This window comes from Xenopus tropicalis, chromosome 1, assembly GCF_000004195.4.
Source record: "Xenopus tropicalis strain Nigerian chromosome 1, UCB_Xtro_10.0, whole genome shotgun sequence".
NCBI classification, from domain to species: domain Eukaryota; kingdom Metazoa; phylum Chordata; class Amphibia; order Anura; family Pipidae; genus Xenopus; species Xenopus tropicalis.
In genome coordinates this window covers 152,178,276-152,196,232 of record NC_030677.2, presented here as the reverse complement: position 1 = coordinate 152,196,232, position 17,957 = coordinate 152,178,276, and the positions used below count along the sequence as shown (strand labels likewise).

The following is a 17,957-nucleotide window of genomic DNA, read 5'->3' as shown; positions in this document are numbered from 1 at the left end:
ATGAGTTTAATTTAAGGCTGCTGTATCATATGAAGTAAAAGAAATGATGTATAAAGAGATAAAGCTACACATGAACACTACATAATTACTTCTAAGAACAGACACCTACAGTGATGCATCCAATACAGGAAATAACAACCAACAACATACGGGGAATACAGCTGGCGTGACGCAACTTCCCGAACGCGAACTTACAGGCGGCCAAAGTACCGGAAATGAGGTATGAAACGTTCGGGAGGAGATTGTGACGGAGACAAGAGTAGTCTCCGCAAGACAGAGGGTGAGAGAGGTGGGAGGGGAATTGCGAGTTGCTTAGAAAGCTTGGAGCCGGGACAGTGGAAAGTGTGACAAGCTATGGAGGTACGTCAGTAAGGCAACTGAGGCAAGAGATGCAAGAGGCGCGGTAAAGAAGAAGGGCAGGAGCAGGGATATACCGGCACAAGGGAAGCCAAAAAAGACACTAGAATGCCGGGAAGCGGTAAGAATATTAATAGTATGTGCAACATAAAAGTAAAGAGGCAAGAAAAGATTCAATAAGACCAATGGGAAGTATGAGCGGCACTTCAGATGGAAAAAGTTATTTTAAGTAAAAAAAAACAACAAAGTTTGTAACTATGTATGTATGTATGCACTTCCATTGCAGCAGCATTGTCTGCCGCCAGACTGAGTCTGGGAAAAGAAACGAGGTTTAAATGAAATACAAGAGGTATTGGGGAAATATGCTTAGATTTATTCTGGGGAGTTACAGGGTTATATGGTGCAGCTCTCATACATTGTATTGGGCAACTCTCATCCCCAACAATATCCGGGGCAGGTTATAAGGCATCTGTGGAACTGCTACTACTCCCCATTGGGCTGCCAGGAGCAGGGGGGAAACTGGATCTCACTGGCCATACATAGAGCACATGGAAAGGAACAGAGTGAGCCTCAATAGCCTCATCCCTGCCCATGGCTCACCCTATCAAAAGACACAGCCTTGATCTCAATACCTCTCAGATTAATACAGACAGCAGTTTGGCCCCCTTGCCAGCCCCCCTCTGATGGCGCAATATGGATGGGAAATTATCCACATTCAGACTAATTGCTTTATTATTTTGCTGTTTTGTGGCGCTGTCTAAAGTTCCTACTGTCTTCCAGTTGGTATGTCTGAACAGGAAATGTGGCATGCCAGTACCTCTGCACAAGCCATGTTGGCAATCATTATCCCACCTAAAATGGCCTGGTTTTGTTTCTGCAGCATTGCCTTATTGCTCCTTTAGTATGAAGACTAAATTATTAGTTATTGTTCATTTAGTCTTAAGACTGAAGCAGATTGCACAATTTAAGTGCACTTGTTTGTGTGATAGAGTTTAGTCAGTAGACACGTGCAAGCGATAGTTGCAGAATCCAGTCAAACTGAAGGGTATTAGAGGTATGAAATAGATTAATACAGGTTTAAAAATGATGTTCCATAGTTTACTGTAATAGCCTATAATATAAAGTCCTTTTAGAGCTTATACTCTAATTTCTTCTGTAGATTTCTTTTTTCCACCTAAAAATTCCTTCATGCCTATGGGTGTGCTTTGCCTATATATACAAAATTGTTGCTAAGAGGAAGAAGGAACTTTATCTTGAGTTTGGTAAGGATAAAGGGAAATAGGAGGGAGCATTGTAAGAGGAGGAGAAGATTGGGAGGGCTAAGGAGGAAGCTACAGAAAATTAATAAACTGGGAAATAGTTACAAGAGATATCTAGGAAAACTGGGAGAAGTAGAGGCATTAGCAAGAAAGAGAAAAGATTGGTTAGGCTGGCCTGAAGGGGAACAGGATAGTCAAATATGTTGCATCAGAGAAGCTGAGAATCTGAGATGGGGGGTATTAAAGAAGAAGGCAGAAGTAGTCAATAAGAAAGAGCCTAAAAAGCGGAGGGGATGGGGAACCTAGATAATTACCCAGGAATAAGCATTGTAGAAGTAAACATTAATGATGCGAGAAAGCTACATCTGTTCAGATATGAAGTAAGGTATTTTACCACTCCCTTTTGCAGCGGTTTTAGTGCTGGATACTAGACTAAAAACTGCATTGAATACTGGAATAAAGAGCCATATAGACAAACAATAGTATATTATCCTTAGCAAGACGGAGAAAAGAGAGAATTTGAACCTTTTATCCTCAGATTGTGTATTACTGTTTTAAAGGAGACATATTGGATAAATGGGAAAACCCTAATTTTGTAGGCAATTATGAATAATATACGGTGCTGGTTTCCCTTTGGGCTAAACATTAATCCTGTCTGTAACAATGGCCCCTTTATTGGAGCTCCCTATAGATCCTATCTCTTCTCTGTCAGAGTTTGAAATGGAGAGTGGGCGTGTCCTAACGGTCCCTGCCAGAAGCACAGTAGGAGGGGGAGAGCCAATCACAGCCCTGCAGTCACACAAGCACAGACAGGCTTCAGTTCCCTATCAGGTCAGCCTAGCTGCTGATTGGTTCCTATCCTACAGTGCAGGGTACTGAGAGCCGCCGGCTCCCCAGCTCATCCAGAGAATTCAGCCAGCAGGAAGTGGAACAGATGGGCGGGGCTAGTGGGGGTTTTTGTGGAATTTCTCAATAAATCAGTCAGAAACACAACTTTTTAAGCACAATCCTTCTATATCTAGAGGAGTATAATTCCCTGGCACATTCATAATTTTTATAGGATATGTCTCCTTTAAACAGTCGAACACCATTGTGTATTACTGTTTTGAGCAGTCGAACACCATTTTGTCCTACAGGGTGGTAGTGTTCAGTTCTGCTCTCCCAATCCTTGCTTTCTGTGCATATAACTTTTATGTTTGGGAAGGCTAATTATTGGTCACTCTTTTTACACAGAATCCTTAATAGTATCCTAGAGCCATACCATGCAGAAAACCCCAGATCACATGGCAGAATAAATACAGGAAGAATTTCAAGTATACTATCCCAGAACACATGGCAGAATAAACACAGCGCTAGTCTCATGAAGGTCTACCAGAACACATGACAAGATACAGGGCCAATTTTATGTATATTTGTAATACATGCCAGAACACATATCATGGGGGGGTGTAACAGCACTGTCCTGTGGGTTGTAGAAAATGTATTGATGATCTGCCTATGCACATGTGGGGAGACAGCGTTCAGATAATGAATTATTTATTCAGTAAATGTTTAAGTTATAGAAAAGACAAACAAGACTTTATGCTACCAAGGTTTTCCTTTCTCTTTCGGAGGTGGACAGAGGATAGTATCAGTTAAAAAAAAAAATGAAGGCATGCTAAAACTATGGAAGGTGGAAGGTAATGATAAGGGGAGGAAAGTAGTGTGAAACAAGGGTAGCAGACAAAAGTGGGAAGGGGAAGATAAGCTAGCTTATGATAGTATAGTGTCTGCAGCACTTTCCAGCAGTATGCAAGAACAAATCCTGGAAAACAACAGTAAAGTAAAGAAACTTATGAAAACAATTGCAATGTAACCCAAATCAAGTCTGCAGTTAGCTTTAATAGTTCCATGTCTTTAGAATATTGAAAGAAAATTACCTTTTATTTTTTGTTGCTGTGGTTTAATGTTGTGGTGCCAAGTTCCATTTCTGTTGCTAAATTTGTCCTTGTTATCAAAAAGTAGAAAACATTAATAGCTCTTTCATGCTTTAAAAAAAAAAAAAGAAATCAGGGGGGCCTAAAATAGTAGGACTAGCTTTTCAAACCAAAATATCTAATGGCTGCTTTATGTTGTATTAGATTATTGGGTCCTGACCCATAGTTTAAGAAGCGATGTGTTCAATCATATGAAAACCAAAAGTAAAGTAAAAAAAATGTCAGCTTGGGAAATGGTACAGAAATCCAATTACTCGTTTACCATTTCAGTAATATTTTTAGCAAACAGATAAATGTTGCTGAATGTGACTCATTTTTGCCAGAAGGACTTTTCAGCCTGTGATGGGAAATAAAAGTTTTTCATCTGGTCTGCTGTAGGGAAAAAAAATGCGCAAAATAAAGGAAACTGTAAAGTTAGGTATATTATCTCATGGTTCAATCGTATTTGTTAGAGGGAGAACTTCTGCTTTGATATGAAGACTGAGTGACACAAATTGTAACGTGCTAAGGGCCGTGCCAGACAGGCAGATTAGTCGCCCGCAACAAGGGAGATTATGCCATCCCACTGGCGAGAATGTAAATTGCCGGTGGGATTGCATACGCGCGCCAAAATCGCTGAAGTTTCCTCTCAAGGCAACTTCAGCGATTTCGTGCCGCTTATGTGATCCCACCGGTGCGTTACATTCTTGGAGGTGGGATGGCATAATCTCCCTGTCTGCCACGGCCCTAAAAGGGGATGCTCACCTTTACAAAAACTTTTTTTAATTCATTATAGTTCCTTTTATAAGAAACTTCAGGGAGTATTGATTTACTTTATGATCTCAGCCTTCATATTCTGTGTCTTCTTAAAGACCCTTTAAGGAGGACTAAGCCCTAAAAATGCCTTATTTTATAGACTGTACTTACTGCACTATTCTAAAGTTTCAGCATCTGTATAGCAGCAATGGTCCAGGACTTGTCACAGGAAGTCCCCATCTTTGAAAACGTCTTAGGGGTTGTTGCAAATTAGCAAGCAGAAAACGAGGTTTGCCTGTCATAAGCTGATGCTGCGGGGGTAATTATTAAATTCTGATGCTAAATGCACTGGTTTCTGAGCTGCCATGTAGTAATTATCTGTATTAATTACTAATCAGTCTTATTTTGTGACATTTATATTTTGTATATACAGTATATTGTACATTGGCCCCTAAGCTCAGTAACTGACAGCAGCACAGAGTATGTGCAGTGAATCAGCAGAAAAGAAGATGGGGGCTACTGGGGCATCTTTGAAAGCACAGATCTTCCCTGCTAAAGGGCTGAGGCCTCCTTCGGCTGGTACAGAAGCCCTAGCATAATGTACAACATTTCTGCCCTACTTTAGTTATACTTTAGTTCTGCTTTAAACGAAAACTGCTATATGGTTGTCAGTCAGTTTTATTATTCACAATTTGTATTGCTTATTTCTCTTTCCATCCCTTTTATTGTGTATTATTCTGATTTCCACTAGCTGCACCATGCATAGTAGAAGGGATGGATAAAAAAATAAGCAATAAAAATTGCTTAAAAATACTGATGTAATTCAAGGAGATATATGGCACATTTTTTTTTTTTTTACCCAGTGACAGAAATAGTAATTCCAACCAACTATTCATTATATTATAATCACATAGTTATAGTAACTGTAACCTCTTTTGAAAGTGGTAACTCTCACTATGCTCTACCCTGTTGGTTTTGACAAGTCAAGTGATTAACAGACCTGTGAAGAAGCACATAAGTATGATCTCTGCTACATTGTTTCAGGGGACAGAAAGTATAGTCCTTCCTGGACTGCTGTTTCTCTTTGTTGCTTCTACACCATTAACGCAAACTTGGTAGCATTTAAAGAGGGCATTGGTAGCTATTTGAAAGCATGTAAATAAAGGGAATGCTGATGCTATTGCTGTTGCAGCATTTTAAATGATGGCAATCGGGTTTACCATATCTCTGAGTTTATCTGGTGTAAAATAGGAACAACGGGTGGAATTCAAGTGGACACAAGTCTTCTTGACAAATGAAAATAAATATCTTAAATGCTGTTAAAATCCATTTTCAATTATTTTCCTGCTTATTTACATGTTCTATTACTAAAATAAAGAGCAAAAAGCCCAGTTAATTTTAGCCTTGCCTAATCAGCTATTGTCTCTCTGGCAGGCTGGCCACAAGCACCTCTATTGTGTTTATAATCCCATTACAAGAAGTCAGTAGGGGGCATGACCTTTCCAGGGATGTGCTATGATATTGCTAAATTGAACAAAACGGAACCGTTCCAGTGGCAATTCACTAGGTTTTATCATAGCCTTAAGGTGGCCATACACGTGGCGATCTGATGAAGTTTCGTACGACCATCGGTCACACGAAACATCGTAAGATCCGCCACACACCATTCGGGGCTGAATCGGCAGGTAAGGAGGTAGAAACAATAGGATTTCTACCTCCTTCTGCCAATTCAGATCTGAAGGGAGAATTTTGGTCAGGCGCCTTCTATGGCGCCCGATCAAAATTTTCCAACTGGTCCGATCGGCGAGTCGTCCGATATCAGCAGGTTCCTGCGATATCGGTCGACTCGCCGACATACCATACACGCACCGATTATCGTACAAAACGAGGTTTCGTACGATAATATCGGTGCGTGTATGGCCACCTTTATAAAGACAATGTGAGCATTGCCCCATAGAAATAACAATTCCTTATGAGCATTAAAGGGTATGTTGCCCCCTTTGATCACAAGCTCTCAATTCTAAAATGAAAGCAGTGTGAATTTGACAGCACACACACTTAGGGAGAAGACAGTTTGTCACTGCTAAATGCAATGGCGACTTGTGTACTTTTGCACGGTGGTCAGTCTGTCTTCACCTTTAGAGGTACAAGGGTGAAAAATGGCATATCTTTGTTATGCCTTCACTATTCGTCATATCATGTAATGCATCATTCTGCCATTTCATAGTGAATTTGGGATGTTTTACTGTGACCTTGCCAGGCAGTGACTAAGTTTTTATTACAAACTATTATAGTATTAAAAAATCAAATCCATTTAAAAAATAAGAAGCTTCTTTGCAGCTCTGTTGACATCAGCTGGTCTTAGTGAATATTTATATTTCCTAGATTAAAGCCAAATTTTTGAATTGTTTTCAAGGACCAAACTCATTTTTTTTTTTATTTTGTAATTTTAGGAGCTTGCTGTCATAATGCCGGGTCTTAGAAATGCAGAGCTGTGTTCTCTGGAGTCGCCTATGACCAAAGCTGTTTCGCACCTGTACCCTGTACTGCATATCTTTAGTGACCTGGAAAATGGTCAAGACCCAAGACAAAAATTGTATCAGCTGGATTTACAGCTTCCGACAATAGCCCTGGAATCTGGGGCTAAGAAAGAAAATCAGACGTTGGGAAGGAATATCAAGAGCACTGAGACTGGGTGCAGTTTAGGACTTGTCTTTGAGACCTTAAACAAAGATACAAATAAAATTGCTAACTCAAGAGCACCTGTAATGTTGGATAGAATCGAAAAAGTGGCCTCTGCTGAGGTGACCCAGTCTTCTGAGAATGTGCTGCTTAAAGAATTGGTATGTGATGTATGCATGAACAACAGAATACATCATTTTTCCTTTTTAAATGTGACAAATTTTCAAGTTTTGGCTTATTACAGTCAGTGTCTAAACATTTGTATTTGCTTGAGGTAGAGCAAGTAGCATTACCATTTAATATTTCAAAAAAGTAAAATATAGAGAGATGATATTGAAAGTTGCCATGACGTATAAAAGCTTACAGCTTAATCAGCGTGATTTCTCAGTAGGTGCACTTGCAAGCAGTTGGATCTGTTTCTCTATTTATATGCATGTTCAGACTGACTGCTTAAAGTGCTGATCAGCGCCAGGCCTCAATCCCATTGTCATGCTTCTGCACTGATAATCAGCATTAGCTATTGTCATAATTACATTTGTTCACTTTAGGAGGACTCATCAGAGCTGCCGGCGGAAGACGATCTTCAAAATATTACTCTGAATCACAACCTGACCAGCCTACTGCATAGAATAGGTATTTACCCTCCTTACTATGTTCCTTAAAATAGTGTGGTTCCGACATGTCAGGTTGTGGTTCTTAGTTTGGTCTTAGAGTTTAGCCAAGTCTTACTATGCAGGTTCATGCAAATGTTTTTTTGGCTCTGACATTGAAAATATATATAAAACAATGTTTACTGTGATAGCAAAATACTGTTTCTGGTATTGGTTAAAGTTATTTTTTTTTAATTATTTATTTGAAGTACTGAACAATCGTGTTACAGTAATGCCCAAACTTTGTTTGGCATTATATGGTCATAAGTTAATGGCGGATTTTGCTTGTTTACTTTTAGTGCCATACAAGTTAAGCAAAGCAGGTGCAATGGTAAATTGACCACACATAAACAAGCATGTGATTTAGAGAGCAGTTTGTATAGACAGAAATGTAGTTATAAACAAGTGTCATTTACATTAGTTATGAACAAGTAATTACAAACAAGTGTCAATGATCCAAGATCTGTTCTGTTCTTTATACCGGATAAGTGAATTGATAGCTTTTTTTTTTTTTTTTTTTTTTATTTACCATGAAGAGACTTCACGTAGTTATTCAGCCTGAATTAAACAGGGAAGACAGAAGGTGGTTTATCTAAAGTTTCCTATCTGTGCTGTAAAATGCTTAATTTGTGTACTTGTTTTCATAAATTCTTTTGTCTAATTTTCAGGTGTTCGAGATCTGAGTGATCCTCAATCCAAGTTAAATGAGAATGATTTAAGCATGATGTCTGAGCAAGTCATAAATACTAATAGTATTCCTTGTGGCAAAAACAAAGACCTGCCCCCCTCAGAAAGAGATCACACCTTAAATTGTACTATAAAGAGCATAGGAGAATCTCCAGGAATCCATCTCCAATTCTTAAATGAGGAGGTGGTGGTAGTGGCCGACTCACAGAAAGACATAAGGGTGCATGTAAATGAAAGTGCTCAGTTATTGAAATCACTTGACGTATCCCATAGGCCTTGCACTGGCACACAGATACCAACTAAAATGTGTGTAAAAAACGACGACAATTTAAACAGAGACTTGAACTCAGATGAAGTGATAAAATATACCAGTAGACCTAATCCAAAGAACCAGATGAGTCCTCAAACAAATGTCAGTGATAAAGATGACTATGAATGCAGAATGCACTGTGTACAACAAAAAGATTTGTCTGTAGAATTTAAAGAAACACACTTGAAGTCAACATTATTGAGAAAAGTGCCTTGCCAGACAGCAGACAGTATTAAGGCTTTTGTAAAAAAACACCTACCATCTACTCTAACTAACAAAGATCATGAATCTGCACATGTGAATGCACTTGTCCCATATAAAAGCTTATTTTTGGACTATACAAATGTGCCTTCTAAACAATGCAAAATCAGTTTTCAAGATCTAGAGGTTATCCAGAGTGGTATGAAAAGTATCATTAATCGGAAAATATTTAAAGATGCTTTTGAGCTAAAAGCTTGTGACGCATTGCAGAACTTTGTAGGGAATGTTAGTTTGAATCCTAAGAGCTGTGTAAGAAATGCAGATTATGGTCAGGCACTTCCAATGCACCCAGCCAGTCGTCTACACTTAAATGCACGTCCAGCTATAAGTTTTGATAACCTACCAAATCTTCCTAAGGGTTTTAATATACCACTTAAAATCAATTTTCTTGATTTTCTGACTACCGGAGAAAGAATTTATTTGGCAGGAAGCTCTAAAAATGTTGCTTTTTCTCTGGATAAAAGTAGGCTTGAATTATCAAAAAACAAGTATGCCCTCTCTATTCCTGAAGGGAGTGAACTAAACAATACGTCAATGGGAAGAGTTGTTTACAAGACCAGAAGTGACAGACATTGCATGGAACAAAGTAATGGGTCCTGTATTCATGAAGAGGTAGGTGGGACTCGGTTTTCAGTACCATTGAGTGCGAATATCACAGAGAATAATAAAGCTATTTCAAACTGTTCGTATTTTAATTTAATGCCTGACTGTGCCATACTACAATGTGATAGTGCCATTAAGAACCACATTTACAATAGAGTTGCTGTGGCTGGTTCGCAGTCTCGTACTAACTCCGTTTCTAAGCACTGTGGTTTCTTAGTGTCTGAGAATTCAGATGAGATGTGCAAAGTTCTGGCTTCTGTAGAACTCACATCTGGAAGAAGAGCTTCAGAAAATTGTACTACTTTGGGAACAGAATACTATCTGCAAGAAAATATTTCCCCAAAGGTTTCAGTGGAAAATGAGCCATCAGTTCTACCAACCGTCCAACATGCCACAAGAAAAAGGAAAAGATCTACTATTATGAATTGGATAGAAGGTAAAGGACAATATCCTTGTAAAAGGGCTATTTATAAAATCCACCAAAACTTGCAAGATTCCAAAACTCCACTTCTGCAAAAGCAAATATCTAAAAGCAAATTAAAGCAGACAAATCTTAACCACTGTTCAGTGAGTGCAGGACATACTGCTAATTCCAAAATTGATATTGGAACAGAATACCAGAGCCTTATTAGCACAACACCTCAAAAAACAACAAATTCAATAACCATTCAAAATGTCCAGTCCCCTCAAAACCTGTTGTTACAGCACACTAGAAGCAGTACAGTTTATGATGGACAGAAACAAAATGAAATCTCCCAGAAACTTCATACACATCTGCTCAAAACATCTTGTAATGTCGGTGTTTCTAGTGCCTTTAGTAACCGTTCCTGTTTTGCCAAAAGCATCTTTGTTGAAAAAGGACCCAAAGGAAACTGTAACCTTTCCCTTGCAAAGGCAAATCTGACGCCTCATCAATCAAACAATCATGCAGCTGCAACACTTAAATTATTTAGCACATCTGTCACAGAGGATAATTGCAAATCCCTTTTTTACAACCATATGAAGCAAATGCTTTTGGTCTCTGAAACCAAAATGGGCAGGAAGCAGAGCAAGCTGGCACCAAAAGGAGTGGTTGCCCCTTACAGGAAACCTTCAGTCTTCCACAAGATTACTAAAGATCAAGTTTTATTGCACCAACTGTCTTCTCTAGCCAGCAGGCTTGTGTCCCCACATAAGAGTGACCGGGAACTGAAATCTTTATCTCACATGGTAGATGGGATCCACATAGTAGATGTTCAACTACAAGCCAGGAAACTGCTGAGGGCATTTTCTTGTGTCAGAATGAGACTGCCTTCCACCTCACAAGAATCCTCAAATGCTGTAATATTTACAGCTGCTAGGGATCGTCTGATCTCCCAGCATATGAATGTTCATCCTGCAACTCCTCACACTGGTTTCTATCATTCCAATGATTACAGGTTTTCTCTGGATCCCAGTCATTCTTCCACATTCCCAGTTTCCTTCCACATGAAGATTGATTCAAAGCACTTACCAGACTATTTGAGGTTCACTTCTCCATTATCTATGAGTAAAAGGCAAGCTTCAACTACCAATTTATCACAGATTTCTGAATGGACACTTTCTCTGTTCCTTTCTTCACACATCCCTGCTTCAGAAAATGTACAACTCCTCACACAATGGAGCCCCCACTTTAAAGCCTTATTACCCTGTAATACAGTTTCCAGTCTTGGAATACCCACATTAAAAACAGGCACTGGTTGTTCCATGCACGGTCTTTATACTGTCTTAGCACTTTCATCACCTGGATGCTATAGGTTATGGACCAGGCGTAGGAACCTAGGGAGCAGACTCCCCACCGTCCAGAGACTTTCTGTTACTCAGTTTGCACAGGGCCTAAAGGGAATACAGCCTCTTCAGTCACAGGAACTCTTTTCTTGTTTGCCCTATTCTCTTGGTCGAATTCTGTCCACTTGGAGCCAGCATGGCCCATCAAATTCCCTATCCAATAGTGCCAATCACAGTACCAACTGTTGTTCATGGCAGAAAAGCCTGGATGTCAAATACAGGTAAGATCTATTCATTTTACATTTCTGAGCATGAGTGATCCTATCTGTAAAAGAGAATGAAAGGTAAAATCACTGGGAGGGGTGCAAACCCCCCCCCCCCCCCCCCAGTGATTATCATTTACCTGATACCCTGGGTCGGTGCCCCTGTCAGCAGAAAACTTCCTCCTGTCTTCTTTCTTCGCAAACCCAGGGGCTGTGCATGCGCAGTACAGTGAAGAAGCCAGCTTTTTTTGTTAAAGTTCGGCTTTCGCTCAACTGCACATGCGCCAGCAGGGCAAAGACAGAAGAAGACAGAGGATCCCGCGCTTGCAGGTACCCTGGGCCAGTGTAGGTTTCTGTTAACAGGAGCACCGACCCAGGGTATCAGGTAAATGATTACAATCACAATCCTTTAAAGGAAAAATTAAGCATTTAGTACTGAGAATCCAAAATCTCATCTTGAAGCTGAGCCCCTCAGCTTGAGGCCACATGTTGGACATGCCTGATGTAAAGAATGCTGCTATTTGTCTGTGTCCAATAACTACATATTTTGATGTACAGTATATCATTATGCATCTTTCCTAGCTGATTGCTGACTGAATAATTGTTATACAAATCTGATATAATGCAAGGCTCCTGCATTAGAGGGCGCTCTTTTTTCACATTAAATATATATATTTTACAGGTTAGCCAGAGTAAATAGTAGCAGCCTTTTTCACATTGTCATCAGTATTTATAACTATTTCCCTTAAATGTTTTGACATTTAAAATGTAGTCTGTATCATGTTATTGTGCTTGTTTTTGTTTTTTTTTTTTTTTTTTTTGCTTGCCCTGTTTGCAAAGGGACTGAAATCCTGTGTCTGATTTATTTTCTTTGTAAAGGAACAAAGAATTGTTTTTGGCTGCTCCACTACTGTTTAAAACTATACCATACTTGGACATACACAGGTAAACTTGCTGTTTATTTTTCATTATTCCAATGCTCCTGTCAGAGCACTAGTAGTTTATTACAAGATTTGGTTTACTTTGGTTTGCTGTGAATTTCAGTTTTAAAGACAATCCTGCCATTGCTGTGCTGCCAAAGACTTCTCTTCATCAGAAAGACCTGACTCCTCTAGATTTTTCTCCTCCCAAAGCCCTGGTTTCTCCACCTGAGCAGCAAGAGTCTTTACCAATTACGTGTATACAGCCTAATCGGAAAAATCAGGTGAGTGTGATCATACACATACAGACGTTCAGGTTACCAGTTGGCAAATATCTTTACATCAACTGGAAATGTCTTGAGAATGGTTATTAGTACTGTATATATTTTGTTACAGTGTATCCTTTGTACTCTCCTCCTCTTCTTCCTTGTGTTCAAAGTGTTATGAGTCTTTTACTTTGTACAAAGAGCTAAACACCCTAAGGCATGTATAGTGCATCTTTTATTACTCAATATATTACACATAATAGGTAATGTCCACCTAAAAAACATGTTTCTGTGTTGTTTGTAATGCAGTTGAAAGCACCAAACAGTGCCAGTTTTTTTTTTTATTTGCTCAATAGTGATAGGTAATTTTTTAGCATTGCAAATAAATTCTATATTACCATAAAGGAGTTATTTGGTAAATTTGAATATGACTATATGAATTATCAAACAAAGAGTTGCATTGACATTCTTCATATATTGCTGTTGCAATCACAATTCTATTTTTTTTTTTTTTTTTAATCTAAATAAAAGTAAAAATCTATTAAATAGCTGGCGTTTTGTAGCATTTATGTGCCTCTTCCTGTCACAGCTTTCAATCTTGTCTGGCATTTAACTGCGCTTTGCAGGAATTTGCAGGGCTAAGTTTGTTATACATAATCACAGAAATTTACCCTATATGCTTCCATTTTAGGGGTTATTCTTCATTGTGGGTAAAAGGTGATTTTCTTTTGTTTTTAGTACTTATTTCAGTGTGCTTTCTTTCGTACATTCCTAGAACCCTAGGCTGCAACTAAGCTTAAGCCATTATTCTTTGCATTAGAATTTAGTGCCAGCAACCAGTTTCTAGTTCATTGTTTACAGAGACAACTTGTGCCAGATGTTATCATAACTTTTTTCAAGTAATATTAAACAATACGTAAGCTCCTCAACATTTCTCAGTCTGTCTGTCTGAGATTATGCTCTGCACCCTTTGCTCAAAAGTTATTAGTTTTTTTTAAATGATTTCCACAGAAGCAAGATTTAGAAAGAAAGCCTCAAAGGGTTTCACAAATTCGAATACGCAAGACAGTGCCGAAGCCAGACCCCAACTTAACGCCAATGGGTCTTCCAAGGGCCAAGAGGTAAGGCGAACCTAAACAACAAACCAAGAAGGCTAAGTAGCAACACAGGCAGAGTTTTCCCTTGTCCGCAACTTATAACATACACTAATAGGTATTTTAGTGCCCTTGAAGGTAATTTTCTGGACCATGGAAGATATTTTTCCTGGTAACTGTATAATTTCCAAATCTTTACTAAGCCAGTAATTTAATTTTGACAGTGGAATGCTTATGATACGCAATCAATAAAATTACAAAACCCTGGTGGCCATATGTAGTTTCAGGGGGGGGGGGGAATGGAATGTAAATGATGCTCTATGTCCATTCACAATCATTTTCCAACTAATGATTATAATTGTATGATTTTTTTTTTTGACAGAATAAAGAAAAAAGAGTTCAGTTTGGAAGACATATACACAAATAAAAACTACAAGTCTCCCCCACCAGATCGGTAGGTAGCACATGTTGTTGTGTGAAAAGGCAGGTATACTGCTCCTTTAATTACACTTTTTATATTTGACATCAATTTGTTCATAGGTTGGTGAAGAGTTTTAAATGCTGACTGAAACTTTTAAAGTTATTTTAGATACCAGGACATATTTTACAGATGGCTAACTACATCGGTCATCCCTGGTCTGGCCAGTCCTATACTCCCTTTCATCTTTCTACTTTCTACTGCTTCATTATACATTTTGAAAGGAATGTATCTGGGTTTTACCTGCCAATAACTTGCTTTTAAGGTTAAAACCCTTAGATGTTTACCCCTTTTTTTGCCCACCACTGGGATCACCCAACTGTACAAAGAGTTTCTAGCAAAATGTCTGCATCTTAGCTGGCATGCTACTTCAATTATAGCTATGGTTTTGGTGTTTTTAGGTGACTTAATCAGGTGATGAAAGCAGCCTATATGTTTATTTGTAGCTTCAGCTTATATAACAAGTTGATGTACATGTGAACTTCTGAATGTTTGCTTTAAAGGAGAAGGAAAGTCCCTAAAAACTACTTCAAAATTACAGCCATAATCTTATTAGTAACATACTTCCCCAGCTTGGCTCTGTGTTGCTTTGTTTGGCTATAAATAAGCCATGGTCTGTCCTGCAACCAAGTACATGTTCATTGCCAGTACAGCTTCCTTTGCTTCTCTAACAGTGAATTTCCAGGGCCATGACATGCGCATAAGCCTGCGGAGCTGTCTTGAGTCTTCCCTTTTTTTTTTTTTCTTTTCATTTGTATACTCTGCTTCTTCGTGCCAATAGAATCAGATACACAGTCCTGCACAACGCGATAGAAGGGAGCAGCAGAAGGAAGTGATTTAGGGATGGGGACCACGATGAAGCGAACTGTGCTAAACTTTAAATGAGAACTATAGCCCCGGGCGCTAAAAGCCCCCTTAACTATCACTGCCTTGACCCTCCTCACCTCTCCCTTATCACATAGTTCCTTAGTTTAAACCCTTCGGGTCTCACCGCTGACACTTAACCTGCTTGCGCATGCGCAGTTGGAGATAGCAGGAAATCTGCTTAAACTGCGTATGCACAAGCAGGGTCTGTGTCGGCGGTGAGACCCAAAGTGTCTTCAGTTGCTAAGCAGATGTCTAGCAGGTACACTGCTGCGCTACTCTGCATTTTTAGCTTACACTTAAGAACTATGCGATAAGGGAGAGTTGAGGGGGGTCAGGGCAGTGATAGTTAAGGGGGCTTTTAGCGCCAGGGGGTATAGTTCTCCTTTAAAGATGGATATCAGGAGTTAGAAGGCACACTGAGGGAAGATAATGTAGCGGCTGAGGAAGCACAAGTACACCTAAACTTATAGGTGCTTTTGTGCTGAAACGCCCTTCCTTTCCCCCTAGCAGCTATTTTCTTTTTGTCTGGATTTACATTTATAACACTTTGTATCCTATGGAATATTTCAGTGTTGGCATATTGCCTCTTTTATTGCATCTTGTTGTTCTCCATATAAATAAATATACTTCCTAATTATGAGCCATTAAAGGAGAAGGAAAGGCTAATAAAGAGTTAATCTCAAGCTGCAGGCATACCTTCAGTTGTCTCAATAGTGTCCTTAAGTCTCCCCATATTTCTACCGTTCAGATGATCAGAAGCCAAACAGGAAGAAAAAACACTGAGCTGTGTAAAGAAAGTTCCCATAATGCCTCACTCCTGCACCAAGAGCAAGACCAATGTACATGCTCAGTTTGTAAGACTATGAGTCAGCTTCCTGCTGATTGGTTCAGATCCACATTCCTAAGGGGGGGGGGAGTGGGTTCTTAGCATTCTTGAGGGAGAGAGGAGAGAGCTGCATGTCTCTGGCAGAGGAAAACAGACCCAACAAATCTTTTGACAGAAGTCAGTGCAGCATTTCTGTGAGTGCTTATGGCTGTATTTACATAGACCTTTCTGATAAAGCTTACTTAGTTTTTACCTTTCTTTCTCCTTTAATTCATTAAATGTTTGTTGTGTATCCTTAATTTTTGTTTACTTCTTGCTGTTTTCCTTAATAAATCCAGCTCACTCAATTTCTTTTTCATTAGAAAACTGGAAACAATTTTTGAGGAGCCAAAAGAGAGAAATGGCATTTTGGAGTGTATTTCCCAGCAGAAAAGGAAGCGTGTTTTGGAGTTCCGGGATTGTACAATCCCCAGAGTAAAACGTCCAAGGGTCAAAGTAAAAATCATGGTGGGTTACAAGAGGGGCCGTAAAGCTGCCATTGAAGGGGAACAACTGGATGCACTACTTAAACAGAAACTCTGTGAGCTGGATCGTTTTATAATAGAGCAGGAAGCTACAGAAAGCAAAACCGAGGCTGCTGGAATATTCTGTTTTGAACACTGAAAGGTTTCCCTCCTAAGAAGCATTAGAAATACAAGATAGACCAGTGCTTCATAAGCCAGTTCTTCCCAATCTTGAATTTTTGGTGAAATATTTTCTCCGTGGATTGAATTTAAAAGCAGGGCATGCCCTTGTGAGTTTGCATTTCTAATTGCAAGTAGGTCCCCAAGAAGGAATCTGTGTGTGCCCTGGATGATGTTGAGAATGCAGTGATGTGTTGCATTGAACCTGCACTTTTACCCTGGGACACTAAGAGCCGCTAGTATCCCCTTTTTCCGATTTACTGGATGCGGATTTCGATTTCTTACAATATCCCATAATATCTTAGTCCAAAGAGCTGCACTTGTGCACTGTTAGGAAGAAGAGCTTTGTTGCACTTGTTTAAATTGTATTTACCATATTTATATTTTAAAAATGTCTTAATGGCTCTTTTAAACTGAATCAGAGTAGAAAGTGGACTAGAATCTTCACAATGAATGTAAATATCCTAATGCATAGTGTGTGAGAGAATATATGGAGTGTTCCAGGCCCCTGATGAGTGTGAACCTGACTTGGTCTTATTGGCTACATGGGCAGCTGAAGGCAATGGGATTTGCAGTTGCAGAGACATGCTAGTTGGCTAATTTTGCTTTCAGCATTTTGAGAAAACTTGACAGGCAGATACTAATCATACTGCTGTGTGCTGCTTTTTATTCTTGTCATAGAAATGTGGCAAAAGGACACTGCTAGGATGCAATTAGACATCTGCCCGAGGTCTGTTTTTTAGTTAGTTCCATATTTCTAAAGTGAAGGAATTAAATATGTTAACAGTTTCCATCCATCAGAATTCTACACTGCGTTAGTCTGTTTTTTGTTGAGCTTTTTTTAAGGACTGTGCACTACTCGCCTGGTGTTCAGCGCCAGCTTCCTGTGCATGTGTGCTGGAGAGATAAGAAGTGTTCTCCGGAGTGTATTTTTTTGTGAATTTGAGATGCGTGTTGTGTTTTTAATTTATACACTTATAATAAATGTCAGTTGCTCTTTTCATGATTTAAAATTAGCTGTGATAATTTATATAAAGATTTGATAAAGCACATTCGTGTCACTTGTTTCTCTTCTGCTGTTGTCTTCGTTCTTTGTCACTCTTTCACATTATTTATTATTCAACAAATATGAAAACACAGCTTGTGCTTTTTCTGTAATAGCTCAGCATGAGTGTTGGTGCTATGCAATGAAACTGAATGAACACAGGATAAATGCAATGCTGATCCATTATGTGCTCTAGAACATTACACATGAGTGTTGGTGTAGTGGGAAACATATGCGGCAAGACTTCTT

The 17,957-nt window shown here is 39.2% G+C and overlaps 2 protein-coding genes across 12 annotated transcripts in view; one reads left to right on the top strand and one right to left on the bottom strand.

The window, feature by feature from the left end:
• depdc5 (DEP domain containing 5) overlaps positions 1–453 on the bottom strand; it is a 38,280-nt gene extending 37,827 nt beyond the window's left edge. For 7 of the 11 annotated variants that reach the window (XR_004219928.1, XM_004910591.4, XM_031892156.1 and 4 more), the window contains exon 1: positions 110–453. Coding sequence is in view for 6 of the 11 variants with exons in the window: in XM_004910591.4 (XP_004910648.1) it covers positions 110–148 (39 nt within the window). In the remaining 5 variants the exon portion in view is untranslated. The other 4 variants (XM_031892165.1, XM_031892183.1, XM_031892178.1 and 1 more) reach the window with 4 other exon arrangements.
• Positions 93–17,727, top strand: prr14l (proline rich 14-like). The gene is made up of 9 exons (XM_012969692.3): positions 93–220; positions 6,781–7,170; positions 7,558–7,642; positions 8,328–11,547; positions 12,409–12,474; positions 12,574–12,733; positions 13,727–13,836; positions 14,192–14,263; positions 16,343–17,727. Exons 2-9 carry the CDS (start codon positions 6,796–6,798, stop codon positions 16,641–16,643), a joined length of 4,389 nt encoding a protein of 1,462 aa, XP_012825146.2. The 5' UTR covers positions 93–220; positions 6,781–6,795; the 3' UTR covers positions 16,644–17,727.
• Positions 17,728–17,957: the final 230 nt, after the last annotated feature.

What these genes read in the sequence shown, in the direction of transcription:
- prr14l (XM_012969692.3), top strand. Translation starts at nt 6,796, where the DNA reads ATGCCGGGTCTTAGAAATGCAGAGCTGTGTTCTCTGGAGTCGCCTATG. An exon ending in GGTCTTCCAAGGGCCAAGAG is followed by an intron (nt 13,837 to 14,191) that starts GTAAGGCGAACC and finishes TTTTTTTGACAG; the next exon opens with AATAAAGAAAAAAGAGTTCA. An exon ending in AAGTCTCCCCCACCAGATCG is followed by an intron (nt 14,264 to 16,342) that starts GTAGGTAGCACA and finishes CTTTTTCATTAG; the next exon opens with AAAACTGGAAACAATTTTTG.